This window comes from Tupaia chinensis, unplaced genomic scaffold (assembly GCF_000334495.1).
Source record: "Tupaia chinensis unplaced genomic scaffold, TupChi_1.0 Scaffold142374_1, whole genome shotgun sequence".
In the NCBI taxonomy this organism is placed as follows: domain Eukaryota; kingdom Metazoa; phylum Chordata; class Mammalia; order Scandentia; family Tupaiidae; genus Tupaia; species Tupaia belangeri.
In genome coordinates, this window is record NW_006202222.1 from 99,307 (window position 1) to 113,650 (window position 14,344).

The 14,344-nt window shown below is 38.7% G+C and overlaps 1 protein-coding gene across 7 annotated transcripts in view; it reads right to left on the bottom strand.

The window, feature by feature from the left end:
• The window catches only part of HEPACAM2 (HEPACAM family member 2), a 50,643-nt gene that overhangs the window by 13,642 nt on the left and 22,657 nt on the right, over positions 1-14,344 (bottom strand). For all 7 annotated transcript variants that reach the window (XM_014582129.2, XM_014582131.2, XM_027766317.1 and 4 more), the window contains one exon: positions 12,330-12,626. In XM_014582129.2, the coding sequence (XP_014437615.1) occupies positions 12,330-12,626 (297 nt within the window). The remainder of the gene's footprint in view (positions 1-12,329; positions 12,627-14,344) is intronic.

A 14,344-nucleotide genomic window follows, 5' to 3' on the forward strand; every position in this document is an offset into this window, starting at 1 on the left:
ATTTATGGAGAGGTTTTTGCTATAGAGCACATGCACTCGCCAGAAAAACAGAGACAGAAAGTGAGAAATCACCCCCCAGGGGGGATGGCCATGCTACAATCCCTTCTCCTCCATTCTCTTCTTGGGATCTTGGCATGTATGTACATGCGCCTGGTGTGAGTTTAAGCCACCAGGTCCGGGACTTGAACTGCCGTCGATTGCATGGGAGTCCAGTGACGTAGCCATTACACCGACTGCTGGTCCCAAAGTTTAATAATTTAAAATCAGTTTAAAACTAGGCTATATATTTGTAAGTTATACATTTTATCATATAAAGGATATAAAGTACATACAAATAAGAATAAAATATGCAACATTCTCTATTCCATATGGAATACTTTCATTTATTTTTGCTAAAATTTTGTACCTGTAGTCAACTTCTTGGTGAAATTCAACCAGTTTTTGACAAAATAAGACTCCAAATATGCTTAATTATTGTCCAATTCAGAAATTGCTTACATTATTGGTAAATGTAGCTTCAATATAATTGTTAGTTAATATTTAAGAAGAGTGAAGCAACAATGACAGACACTGGGCTTTATCTATCAGTGGTATATGTGATTTCTTGTTGAGTTGAATAATAGTTTTGAATACTGTAAAAGTATTTCTCCAGTTTTCTTGTGCCATATGTGATGAAATGGCTACAAACACAATATACATTTAATTTGAATGTGCATTTTCATTTTCTACATCACTTCCTTTTTTCTTTTCTTTTTTTTTTTAATTATCAAAGGTACTTGTGCTCACCAAAGAGAGAGAGAAAGAGAGAGAGAGAGAGAGAGAGAAAGCAACGCCCAGTAGGGTGTGGTCATACGTAATCCTATTTCCTCCGTTTCTCTATCCTATTAGGATTTTAGGCATGCGTACATGTCCAGCATGTTTTTATTTATTTATTTTTTAAAATTTGCTAGAGGATGCAAGAAGAGATGGACATTGAGAGAGAGAGAGAGAGAGAGAGAGAGAGAAAGAGAGAGAGAAGGTGAGAAGCTACACCCCAATGGCCACATTGCAATGGCCACAGGGCAAGCCTGTCTCCTCTATTTTTCCGTCTGGATTTTGGGCACATATGACACCTGCCGAGTGTATTTTTCAAGCTGATGGGTCTGCCCAATTGCCCATGTGGGATCCAGCCACCATAATCATCATGCCACCAACTGGCCCCTAGTGTTTTTTTCAAACCACCAGGACTGAGACTCTAACCAGTTGGCCATCTGAGAGTAAGCTCACTATGCATATTGCTTATCTGCCACACCATGGGGCCGACCTTTCTTTCATTTTCTTAAGTGTAGATGATCTAATTCTAGAGCAGGGAGTCTAGGACTCCCTGAATTTCAAATAGTTCTGTATTTTAATTATGAAGTTAAAAATTTGCAAGTTTTCATTGAGATTTCTTACTGACCCATAGGTCATTTAGAAGCATGTTGCTTAGTTGCCTTAAATTGGGCAATTTCTAGTTTTTTTTTCTGTGATTGAGTTTTGGTTTAATCTCATCCTTGTGAAATTTGTTTATTTTTTAAAAATGACTATAAAGCATGAATTTTATCAGCAACAAATTGGACTTTTAAATCTACTTTAACAATATTAGTCACTGAGTTAGAGTATTTAATCCACTAACACTTACTTTGATTTCAACCTACAATTTTATATTTTTTCTGTATATTTTTAAAAGTTTATTTCTTCAGTCTGTGAACAATAAAGATGGTGGGGTGCAGATAGATGGACATTCCTAACTGGGTCGACATGCAGTGATTCATGCAGATCATGGGCATCTGTATACCTGGCATATACGTGGGAGGTCTCCCCGTGTGAACCTGGAACCTTCTCACGTGGGTCAGCTTCACAGGTCATTGCATCACCTCTACCACTACTTGGCCTCTACTCTCTGTATATTTCATATATTTTAATTTCTTTTTTTTTCCCTTTTATGTTTTAATTTATATGAGTTAGAATTTTATCTTTTTCATTTGCATTTGCTTTTTAGTTATACATTTTCGTTCCTTATACTCTAGGCATTAAAAAATTTTTAATCTGGGGACAGTAGGTAGTATAGTGGTTAAGGCACTGGATTCCCACATGACTGACAATGGTTTGAGTTCCAGACTGGGCGCATGTGCATGTGTGCCCAAAATCTTGAGAGAAGAATGGAAGAGAAGGGATTGCTGCATGGCCATCCCCACTGGGGATGATTTCTTGCTGTCTCTCTGTCTCTCTCTGTCTCTCCAGTGAGCACATACACCTCATAGCAAAAATCTCTCCAAAAAAATTTCTAATCAATTAATTCTAGCAATTATTGCTTCTACCAGTGCAAGAATAAGTTCCATATTAAAGAGAAAAATCTAAGACCTCAGGATTCAAATATGAATTTATTGATGTTTGACTATAATCCTGTGCTATTTCTATTATTTCTGCCAGACACTACTATATAAGAAACTAAAATTAAGCCCAAATCTACTTGGTTTTACCAATTACAGCTACGGTATATGAATTATCTTTTTTTTCTATAAGTGGTCATCTCAACTATTAATTCTTATATCTTTTGAGAGAATTCTTTTCTGAAGAATCACTATCCCCAGATATTTTTTCATTGTTGTCCTTTATATGTTTTATTTCCAGATTCTCTACCATACCAGAACTGTAATTTTGTAAGCTCAATGAAAGTTAGTCTATTTTAATCTTAAAATATAGATTCAGAAGAACCTGTACTCTGCTGTGATTGCCAAAAAGATAAAGGCAAATAGAATACACTTTGAAATACTTGACTTTTTAGAAAATAGAAAAATGATAATAAATAATAAAGAAGAAAATTGGATAAGAAATACTTGGTAATAGAATGGCAAGATTTAAGGTAGTATCACATGATTTGGGGCACCATTTTAGTAAGTAACTTCTTTACTCCTTCATTTTAGATCTGATGTTAAGATAAAAATAAACTAAGGAAATGTACAATCAGATAATGTACAACTAATATCATGTGTGTATAAAACTAAATGTATGTTTCCCATTTATTTGGTATAGATGTATCATATCAATAATAATGAAAATAATAATAATTTTAAAAAACCTCTCTGCACTCTTTTTTTTTTCCTTTTTTTTGAGAGGGTTTTGCTATAGGGCGCATGCGCTCGCCAGACAGACAAAGTCAGAGAGACAGAAAGTGAGAAATCACCCCCCAGGGGGGATGGTCATGCTGCAATCCCTTCTCCTCCATTCTCCTCTCGGGATCCTGGGCACGCACGCACACGCGCCCGGCGTGAGTTCAAGCCACCAGATCCGGGACTCGAACCGCGGTCGACTACGTGGGAGTCCAGTGACATAGCCATTACACTAACTGCTGGTCCCAGCACTCTTTATAGTATAAATAAAGAAATAGTGTCAGAGACACTAAAATATCGTCCATGGTCAGTAAGTCCTAGAACCAAGAGCAGAACGTAGCTTTTTTTCTGAATGCAAGCCCCACTCTTTAACCTGTTAATCTGTGATCACAGGATAATTTTTTGCAATTGGTTCTTATATATGAGCTTTGCTTCTAACCTCTTTTAATACTGGACTTCATTGTGCTTCAACTCTTTCAGCTCTTGATGGTCAAACTGCCTTCAACCCAAATTCTATAACCCCTGACCCTTCAGAAGAATTCAATGCTAATTTATTCTATTCAAGTCTCTGCCATGTGCTTTCTCAGGAGTAAAACTACAGAAAAACACTTTAACATAGTCTCAGCTGTTTTTTTTCCCCTTTTAAACCTGAAAATATGTTAATATTTATTATTTCAGAACACTTACTCTAAATGTGAAGTTTCACTCCATTCACTTCCATAATTCTGGTCTGATGGTAGGCTTAACAATGAGATGTTTTATGACAAATAAAACACATCTTCTCTTTAACTTTTAACTTTTCATTCTTTGGAGTATATATTTACTAACATGACCTAATTTGCACATTGTATCTTACGAAGGATCCCACTCTTCCTATCATTTTTTATTTCTGTAGACTCCTTCCTTATTGCCTTCTGGCCTTCTTTACTCATCATCTGTTTTCTCTTCATCAGAGATCCACCCTGTAGTCACTACAGTGTGGCTTGGCTGTGGCAAAAGCCAGGAATCCTTTCAATGGAGAATGATAAATAGGGACAATCCTTTTCTCAGGACCAATGTTCTCTTCTGTTAGACTCTCTTCTCCTCAAGAACATCCTGGCTCTGTTCTCTATCCCAAAACAAACACAATTTATCAGGCCAGCATTTGAAATTTGTTCCCTTTCACAAAATAAAAAGTGCCAAACATGTCAACGATCATATTTAGGGAGACACAGTTACTGTGGTTGAGGCCTTAGGTAAGTGTGTTTTAGAGAGAGAATTTCAGGAGCCCTAATTTGAAAATAATATGGCAGGAAAATTCTGACCCTATTGCCTCAGAGAATGTATAGAAATCCCCAAGGCAGTTCTGGATACCTGCAGGAGCCTTTTTTTCTCCTTTCTACAGAGTTTACACTATTCTTTAGTACATAAGATGCCGTTCACCCCATTATTTAAACACCATTGACTCATTTACCAGGGCCCCAGTGCAAATGCTATTTGCCCCCTCCTTAGGCAAACAAATAAAATGGAATAACTTGTTAAATGCAAATACAGGCAAGAGGTGTGGTATCCATGGTATCACAATCCTGCTGTTTGCGAAACTGCACCCAAAACAGAATAGCCATATGCTACTAGTCAGGGTGTCTATTTCTAGATCAGAATAGAGTCCTGAGATCTCTCTCAGCCAATCTGCTCACTGATGATGGCAGCCGATTCATGTCCCTGTGGAGTTGGAGGTGCCATATTGAGCGACGTTCATGTTCACATTCTACCATGGCACCACCCGTCAGTCAGTTTATTCTGTGCTAGATGCTGCTGGGGATGTCATCGAAGGTCTCAGTGTCTGTATGTCAATTGTCATCATCAAGAGCCTAAAGTAGCTCTTTTTGTGCAGATAGCAGGCCTGCAAGCATGGTGAATGTCCCTAAAACCCGCTGGACCTTCTGTAAGAAGTGTGGCAAGCACCAACCTCATAAAGTGACACAGTACAAAAAGGGCAAGGATTCTCTGTATGCTCAGGGGAAGTGGCGTTATGACAGGAAGCAGAGTGGCCATGGTGGACAGACTAAGCCTATTTTCCGGAAAAAGGCAAAAACTACAAAGAAGATTGTGCTGAGGCTTGAATGTGTTGAGCCCAACTGGAGATCTAAGAGGATGCCGGCTATCAAGAGATGTAAGCATTTTGAACTGGGAGGAGATAAAAAGAGAAAGGGTCAAGCGATCCAGTTCTAAGCCTCATCTTTTCTATTATGAAGATGGCAAAATCCTGAGGTGAATGTTCACCTCATTTGATTACAGTTGGTCTGTTTGTAAGGGAATAAAGTAATCAATAAAATTCCCCTTTCGGGGAAATTTGATTTCATGGTACTACTTGTTTTGAATTACCTAAAGCAAAACGTGTCTTCTGCAGACCTTGACTTAAGAAACTGATAGATAGAAGAAATAATTAAGTTCATTTTCCTGCCTTGGATCTTTTTTCTATTCTTTTATTTTTATAAAAATATATGGAAATATATAAATAAATAAATAAATATAAAACAGTAGATGTATCAGTTTTTTTAGGGAACCAATTATTTATATGTTTAAATACCTTCATTAAATGTGAAATTTGACTTCTGAGTATATGATTACATTTCCATAGACATTTTAATTTTATATATACTGCATGTTACAATAGTGATTCAAACACAGTTAAAAACTTTAAAGTAGAAAGAGTTGCTTTCAAGAAAACTCTTAGTGGGAACCAGCAGCTAGCGTAATGGCTATGTTGCTGGACTCCCACGTAGTTGACCGCAGTTCGCGTCCCAGACCCGGTGGCTTAAAACTCACGGTGGGTGCGTGTGCCTGCGTGCCCAAGATCCCGAGAGGAGAATGGAGGAGGAGGGACTGCGGCGTGGGGTGATTTCTCGTTTTCTGTCTCTCCTCCTATCTTTCTGGTGAGTACATGGGCCCTATAGCAAAAATCTCTCCAAGAAAAAAAAAAAAATCTTTTGATTATTTCCTGTCTTTTTTTTTCTTTCCACATCTGTCACCTTGGACCTCATTGACTCCTTTTTTCCTTTGCCCTTCACATCTTAAATAAAAATAATTCTAAAAATAATGCTGAGAACTTGCGGTTGGCCATGTTTTTGTCTTATTAAAAACAAAGAGTTTCATCTATTTCCTACAACCAGACTCCGCCTATGCCAGACACCAAACTGGTTCTGGAAACATCTCAAAGTCAGGTGTCTTATCCTTCTAAACGATCTCAAATTCTCCACAGAACTTCATATGCTCGTTCATCTGAGTGGTTAGTCAGTAAGAGCCCAATTCATAGTTACACGTGATGATTATTTATAACTGTAAGTTGGTATACACTTAATCTGTATTGCAGGGATTCATTCACTTAAAAACTTAGAAAAAATAAAATTCTTAAAAAAAAGCAGTACTATACATTTCTTCACCATTTTTCTGCTTTTTGAGTTAAAGTTCTGTGAACATTTGGAAGCTGGAAAAACAGCTCTAAAACTATAAAGAGGTCACTAACATTGACAAGCCTGAATCACTCTGAAAAATAAACACCTGCTCTTCTTATTTACTATAATAACAAATACCTGGTCTTTATACAGGTCAAACAGGTTTTTTAGATTTTGCAAAAGGCAATTATCTGACATTAAGACTGTTGGTGTCTTTGGACTTTTGTAATAAGATCTTACTCAAATATTGGGGGCTTTTGATATTATGAAAATACCTTGGCTAAATATTAATGGAGGAAGCTTAGGCAGTGGGAAAATCTTCACTGTACTACATTTCTACATTTGGTAGCTATACTTTCATTTACAAATAGCATGAGCAACGAGTCTAAATGACATCAAGATTGATACTAAACTGCTTATCTGCTTAATTATGGATTACTTTAAAATGACCTTTGGGCGGTAAGCAGGTGGTATAGTGGATAAGGTGCTAGACTCCCATGCGGTTGACTGTGGTTTGATTACTGGACCCGGCAGCTTGAAATTCATGCTGAGTGTGTGTGTATTTGTGCCCAAAATCCCAAGAGGAGAATGGAGGAGAAAGGACTGAGGCTTGACCATCCCCCGTGGGGTTGTAATTTCCCATTTTCCATCTCTCTGTCTCTGTCTCTCCAGCAAGCATAAGTACCCTATAGCAAAAAATCTCTCTCTCAAAAAAAAAAAAAAAAAAAAAAAAAAAAGACCTTGGTTAGTTAATGGAGTGAAATTCTGGTTAAGCCTGTTAACATTTGGTGAAATAGAAAACAAACGGTATATCTTAGTTGTTTATATCTTTGCCCCCCATATTATATTGTAAACAGGAATTCTTGTTAGCAGAAATTAAAATTTTTTAAATGGTATTCTTGGGACGAGCAGATGGCATAATGATTACGTTGTTGGACTCCAACATGACCAACTGGGTAAGTACCAGACCCAGAGGCTTGAAACTCACACTGGGTGCATGTGTGAGCATGCCCAAAATCCTGAGAGGAGACTAGAGGAGAAGGGACTGTGGTGTGGCCATCCCCTCTGGGGGGTGATTTCTCACTTTCTGTCTCTCTGTCTCTCTGTCTCTCCTGTGAGTACACAGCTACTGTAGTAAAAATCTCTCTCTCTTTTGCTTCTTTCCTTTTTTTAGACGTTTTTGTCTTAGGGTGCATGTACTTACCTGAGATAGAGAGAGACACAGTGAGAGAGAAAATGAGAAATCATCCCCCCAGGGTTGGTGGCCATGCCACAATCCCTTCTCTATTTTCCCTGGATCTTGAGCACACACACACACACACACACACACACACGCCTGGCATGATTTTGAAATCACCAGGGACCCAAACCACAATTGGCCAAGCATGAGTCCAGTGATGTAACTGCTACACCAACTGCTGGTCATTCAAAAATCTCTCTTAAAAAAAAATGGTATTCTCAGTGCCTACCTCAATATTTGGCATATTAGGTGGTAAATAAAAATGAATAGATAACTAATTTATATTGCCCTAAACATGCAAGTGTTAGGAGTGTGCAAGGGAAATATTATCTACTGCTCCAGTGAAATAGAATTCAGGTAAAAATTCTAGAACTTCATTGTTCAATATAGTAAGTGGCAGACACACATTCTATTTACGTTAAAATTAAAATTAATAAAGATAAAATTAAGTTAAAAGCTCAGTTCCTCAGTTGCATATCTGTATTTTTTTTTTTGGGGGGGGAGAAGTTTTTGCTATAGGGCGCGTACGCGCACCAGACAGACAGAGAGAGACAGAGAGACAGAAAGTGAGAAACCACCCCCCACGGGGGGTGACCATACTGCAATCGCTTCTCCTCCATTCTCCTTTCAGGATCTTGGGCACACACACACATGCGACTGGCATGAGTTTAAGCCACCGGGTCCAGGACTCGAACCATGGTCGACTACATGGGAGTCCAGCAACACAGACATTATGCTAACTGCTGGTCCCACATATCTGTATTTTAAGTGCTCAAAATCCAAATAAGACCAGTGGCTACTATACTAGACAGTGAAGATATTGGACATGTCCTTCAAAGTTCCACTGAATAACACTCTTCCAGAGAGTGTAAGATTTTCTTTATTCTAAAAGCAAAATCTACATGGTAGTATAAAAATTTGTATATACTCAGGTTATTTTGTGTATATGAACACTCTCAATCTTAAGGAGTTCTAGGAGGACCCCATCCATTCTACATTTCTTCATCAACATGCATATTTTTGATAGCTTTATTATTCTTGATAACATTTTAAAATTATTATTATTATTTTATTGCTATAGGGCATATGTGTTCACAAGAGAGAGAGAAAAGGAAAGTGAAAAAGCATCCATCGGGGGAAATGGTTATACCATAATTCCTTCTCCATTGTCTTATTGGGATTTTGGACATGCTCACACATGTGCCCAATGTGCTTTACTTTCTTTTTTTAGAATTATTTTTATTTAATTTTGTTTGTAATTATTATTATTATTATTATTTTTTGAGAATTTTTTGCTATAGGGTGCATGCACTCACCAGAAAGACAGAGACATAAGAAATCACCCTCCAGGGCAGGGGATGGCCATGTAGCAACCCCTTCTCCATTCTCCTCTTGGGATCTTGGGCATGCACACACATGTGCCCGGCATGAGTTTAAGCCACTGGATCCAGGACTTGAACTGTTCAGCGACATTGCCTTTACGCTAACTGCTGGTCCCATGTAATTGTTATTTTTCAATTTGCTGTAGGGCAGATGTGTTCACCAGAGAGAGAGAGAGACAGAGATAGAGAGGTAAAGTATGAAAGCAAGCCACCAGGTCAAGCCACCAGGTCGAGGACTTGAACCATAATTTGCCACATGGGGGTCCAGTGCCTTAAACACCCCATCACCTGCTGGCTCCTCAACATGTTTTTCATGCCTCCAGATCTGGGACTAAAACTGAGCAGTTGGCCACATGGGGATCCATCTGCCTTAACCACCACACCACTGACTAGCACAATTCTTGATAATTCTTTAAGAATTTTAAAATAAACTCAAAATTCTATAGGAAAGAAAACATCTTAAACAAGTGGATGTCATACTTGTGCTTACTAAATATTCACATTCCTAGGTTTACCTGCAAAACCCTGATGCAATAGGTCTGAGGTGTCTTTTCTCTCTCTCTCTCTTTTTTTTGGAGAGGATTTTGCTATAGGGCATGTGCGCTTGCCAGAAAGCAGAAAGACAGAAAGACAGAGAGATAGAAAACGAGAAATCACCCCCCAGGGGGGGATGGCCATGCCGCAATCCCTTCTCCTCTATTCTCCTCTCAGGATCTTGGGCATGCACACACATGCATGAGTTTAAGCCGACGTGAGTTTAAGCCACCAGGTCTGGACTCGAACTGCGGTTGACTACATGGGAGTCCAGTGACATAGTCATTAAGCTAACTGCTGGTCTCTTTTCTTTTTCTTTTTTTTTATTTTAAGAAGTATTCACTCATCTTATTTATTATTATTTTTAAATTTGTTATAAGATACATGCAATCACCAGAGAGAGAGAGACAGAGGGAAAAAGAGAGAGGGGAAAAGTGAGAAAGCAAAGTGCAGGTCTGGGACTCAAACTGTGATGGGCCATGTGGGAGTCCCACACAATAATCATCATGCCACCTGCTGGCCCCAGTCATTTTTAGAAACCTCCCAAATGTTTTCGATGCAGGTGATCCATGGGTTACATACGGAAAAATTTAGCCTAAGGATTATATTCTTTCTTACTTTATTCAACAGCCACATTGAGCTTCTTCATGTTATAGATCCTATTCTAGACACCAGGGCTATAAATATGAAGGGAGTGTGTATTAATGGAAAAGGTATTAATGAATGGGACTTTTGTGAACATATTTATCTAAGAATCATTGGCACCTTAATAAACACTTCCTGTCCAAACCTGCCTCAGGTTTTCCCCCAGTGCATCTGGCTTGTCTTTTCCCATATGCAAAGAGGAGTCCAGGAAGTAGTAGCAGTAATAGTAGTAACAGAAGAGAAGAAAAAAAAGAGAAAGAGAAGTAAAGGGAGAAGGAGATGGAGGAGAGAGAGTGGCAGAGGAAAGGGGAGGAGAGGAAGGACGGAGAAAAGAAAGAAGTGAAGAAAGAAGGAGAAAACAGGATGGATCTGAAAAATAAGATGGAAGGTGAATAGATAGAGCTTGGCAGTTAAATGTGATGTAAGGCAGTAAGTAAGAGGAAAGAGCTGGAGATGAAGTTTAGCCTTCTGTCCTGGGGTAGTAGACAATAGGGCTAGTCACTGAAGCAGGGAATGCAGACAGAATAGAGAGAAAGAACATGGTTTTGTTTTGACATCTTGGACCTGTATGCTACCTCTTTCACTTGCAGGTGGAGATATTCAGCTGGGTACACAGTTTTAGAGCTTTAAACATATCGATATGGGATGCCATGATACATGGAACCATGAAAACGAACAGAAGAATGAAATACTGTAGAGAAAGAACAGAAGGCTCTGAAGAATGGAAATATTTAGGGCAGTGATTCTTAACCTTTGTAGATTGATGGCCTTTCTGACAATGCCAAATTTCAGACTTATGAGATTGTGATATTCTCAAGGTGTTGAGTCCTATTGAGAACTGCCAAATACTTCAGTTGTTAAGGGATGAAAGAAGAAGGGAAGACCAGGATGGACAATGAGATGGGGAGTCAAGTATGTAGCAAGAAAGCTAGATTGTCAGCTCATAGAGATTTATTCCTGTGGTCTAATGCAATAAAAGCTATAAAATGTCTAAATGAGCAGCTTGCTTGTTTTATATTTTGATTGTAAAACCAGGAAAGCATAATGCACATTTGGAAATAATTTGTTGATTCTCTTTTTCTTAATAGCCTGTCAGAACCAGCAATTGAATTCCTCCTCCATTTACTTTTGGGTTTCTGTTGTTTGACTCATAGAAGCCATGGTTTAGTGAATTTAGGAAAGATCATCTTTTCAATTTATTCATTTCTTTCTTTTCTTCTCCTTCTTTTTCTTTTTTAAAAATTTTTTGGAGAGTTTTTTTTCTGTAGGGCACATGTACTTGCCAGAGAGACAGAAAGTGAGCAATCAGCTCCCAGAGGGAATGACCACACCATAATCCCTTCTATTCCATTCTCTTCTCAGGATCTTGGGCATGCACATACATGTGCCCAGAGTGTATTAAGCTGCCAGATCCAGGACTTGAACTGTAGTCAACTATGTGGGAGTCCAATGACATAACCATTACACTAACTGCTGGTCCCTTTTCGTTTATTTCTGGAGAGAGAGAGAGGAGAGAGAGAGAGAGACAGAGAGACAGAGAGAGAGAGAGATAGAGAGAGCACTCTGATAGAGTCCCTATGCTGTAACCCACTCCAAGCTTCAGCAGGCCCTGTATCATTGGCACACAGGAACCAAGCATACTCTGGGAGGTCTCCAGACTTGAACTGGAAACCTTCCCATGTGGGATTGCCCTGTAAAGAAAGTATTACTATTATACTATTGTTTGATTCCAGAAAAATTAATTTCTTAGACTATATAAGGGTATATTTCAAAAAAGCTGTGGAAAATGGAATTAAAACCTATCTATGTATAGGTTTTCATAGTACACATTTTTAAACAAACTTTTTAAGACCCTTTATGTAAATGATCGCATAATGATTTTCTCTTCCAAATAGGCATAAGAGAAGAGTAAGGCAGCATGCAATTGTCTTAGTGGGATCTCTTCCTTTTATGTCATACTTACCTACAGAAGTAATGATAACTGTGAAACGAGTTTCATCTCGCCTTCCAGTTATGTTGTTGTAAGCACAGCACATGTAGTCAGCTGTCTTCTGGGCAACTTTCTCAGATGTAACTTCTAAGCGAGGCCCATGCTTAATGACATATGTCGTATTGTCAGTCCTCCGGATCCAGGAGTAAGTGTTGGGGGGATAAGAATCAGCCGAACAATCAAATAGGATGGCTTCTCCAAGGTCAACAGTAAACACTTCCCCTACTTTTAGCCCTTTATCAGAATTAACTTGAAGTCCATAAGGTCCATCTGCATCAATGCAAAAAAAGAAATAGAGGGAACCAGCAGTTAGCGTAATGACTATGTCGCTGGACTCCCATGTAGTCATCCGCGGTTCGCGTCCGGACCTGGTGGCTTAAAACTCACGCCGGGCGCGTGTGCGTGCGTGCCCAAGATCCCGAGAGGAGAATGGAGGAGAAGGGATTGTGGCGTGGCCATCCCCCCTGGGGGATGATTTCTCGCTTTCTGTCTCTATGTCTCTCTCTGTCTGTCTGGCAAGTGCACGTGCCCTTTAGCAAAAACCTCTCAAAAAAGAAAAAAGAAAGAAAGAGAGAGGTAACAAATAATCACAACATAGTTTTTGAGTTAGGGAGAATTTAATAGTATTTTACTTTCTTTGAAAGTCTTCATGTTAGACTTGGGCAAACTGGTTTTTTAGGTGTCCAATAAATGCTGAGGTCCTAAATATGTATTATTATGATATCTATAAAATTGCAAATTATTTGTGATTAAAATTATTTTAAATAGTGGAAGCCTAAAATTTAGTATATAATTTTACAAACACAACACCTTTATCATTATCACGATGCTAAGTTCTTGAGTAATGTTTTGGTAATTCTATAATCTTGTTTGATAAACTCAATCTATTTAAAGAGTAATTGTGCTTAAGAATATTTTTACAGGAACCAGCAGATGGTGTAATGGTTATGTTGCTGGACTCCCACGTGGCCGGCTGTGGTTTTAGTCCCAAACCCAGTGACTTCAATCTCACACTGGGTGTGTATGTGTGCATGCCCAAGATCCCCTGAGGAGAATGGGGGGAAGAGACTGCAGCATGGCTATCCTCCCTAAGGGGTGATTTCTCGCTTTCTGTCTCTCCAGTTGAGTGCATACACCCTATAGCAAAAATCTCTCTCTCTCTCAAAAAAAATTTTTTACAACAGATTATCCTTATTACTTCCTCTTTGACAATCATACTTTTGAGTATTACCTGCCTTTCTTCTCTGAGCTAGGATAGGTCATGCAAATATTTATAAAACACATGATTTGGGGACCAGCAGTTAGCATAATGGCTATATGTCTCTGAACTCTCATGTAGTCGACCGTGCTTTGAGTCCTAGACCTGGTGGCTTAAACTCACGTTGGGCGCATGTGCGTGCGTGTCAGGATCCCAAGATCCTGGAGGAGAAGGGATTGCGGCATGGCCATCCCCCCCCGGGGGGGTGATTTCTCGCTTTCTGTCTCTCTCTGTCTTTCTGGCAAGCACACGCACCCTATAGCAAAAACATCTCAAAACAAACAAACAAACATAATTTTACATGGAACATAGATTTATGCAAATAGATATAGGAGTGTTCCAAATTTTCATACATTTTAACAGTTGAAGAATTAAAAAAATTTTTTCTCCCAAGGCTAAGCTTAAGATTCCATTTGCAAAAAAAAGTACATTTTCATTATCATTAACAAATTTCACTGATGATTAATAAACTACTTAATCATGGATATCCAGTGGTGCTTTTCCCCATACTGTAATACTACTTAGCATTTTGCTATTTCTACAGGGTATCAGATTGCCAGCAGAGGAAGATACATTTCCCACTGCTTTCTTCAGAGAATAAGTAAAAAGAGAGATTTAAGATGTTCCCCAGCTAGATAAGCCTTCCCATCCAGTCTAAATCCTGGTTTATATTATAAAAATTTCAAGTGTTACATTTGGTATTGCCTATGATCTGATTCAGTTGGTCACT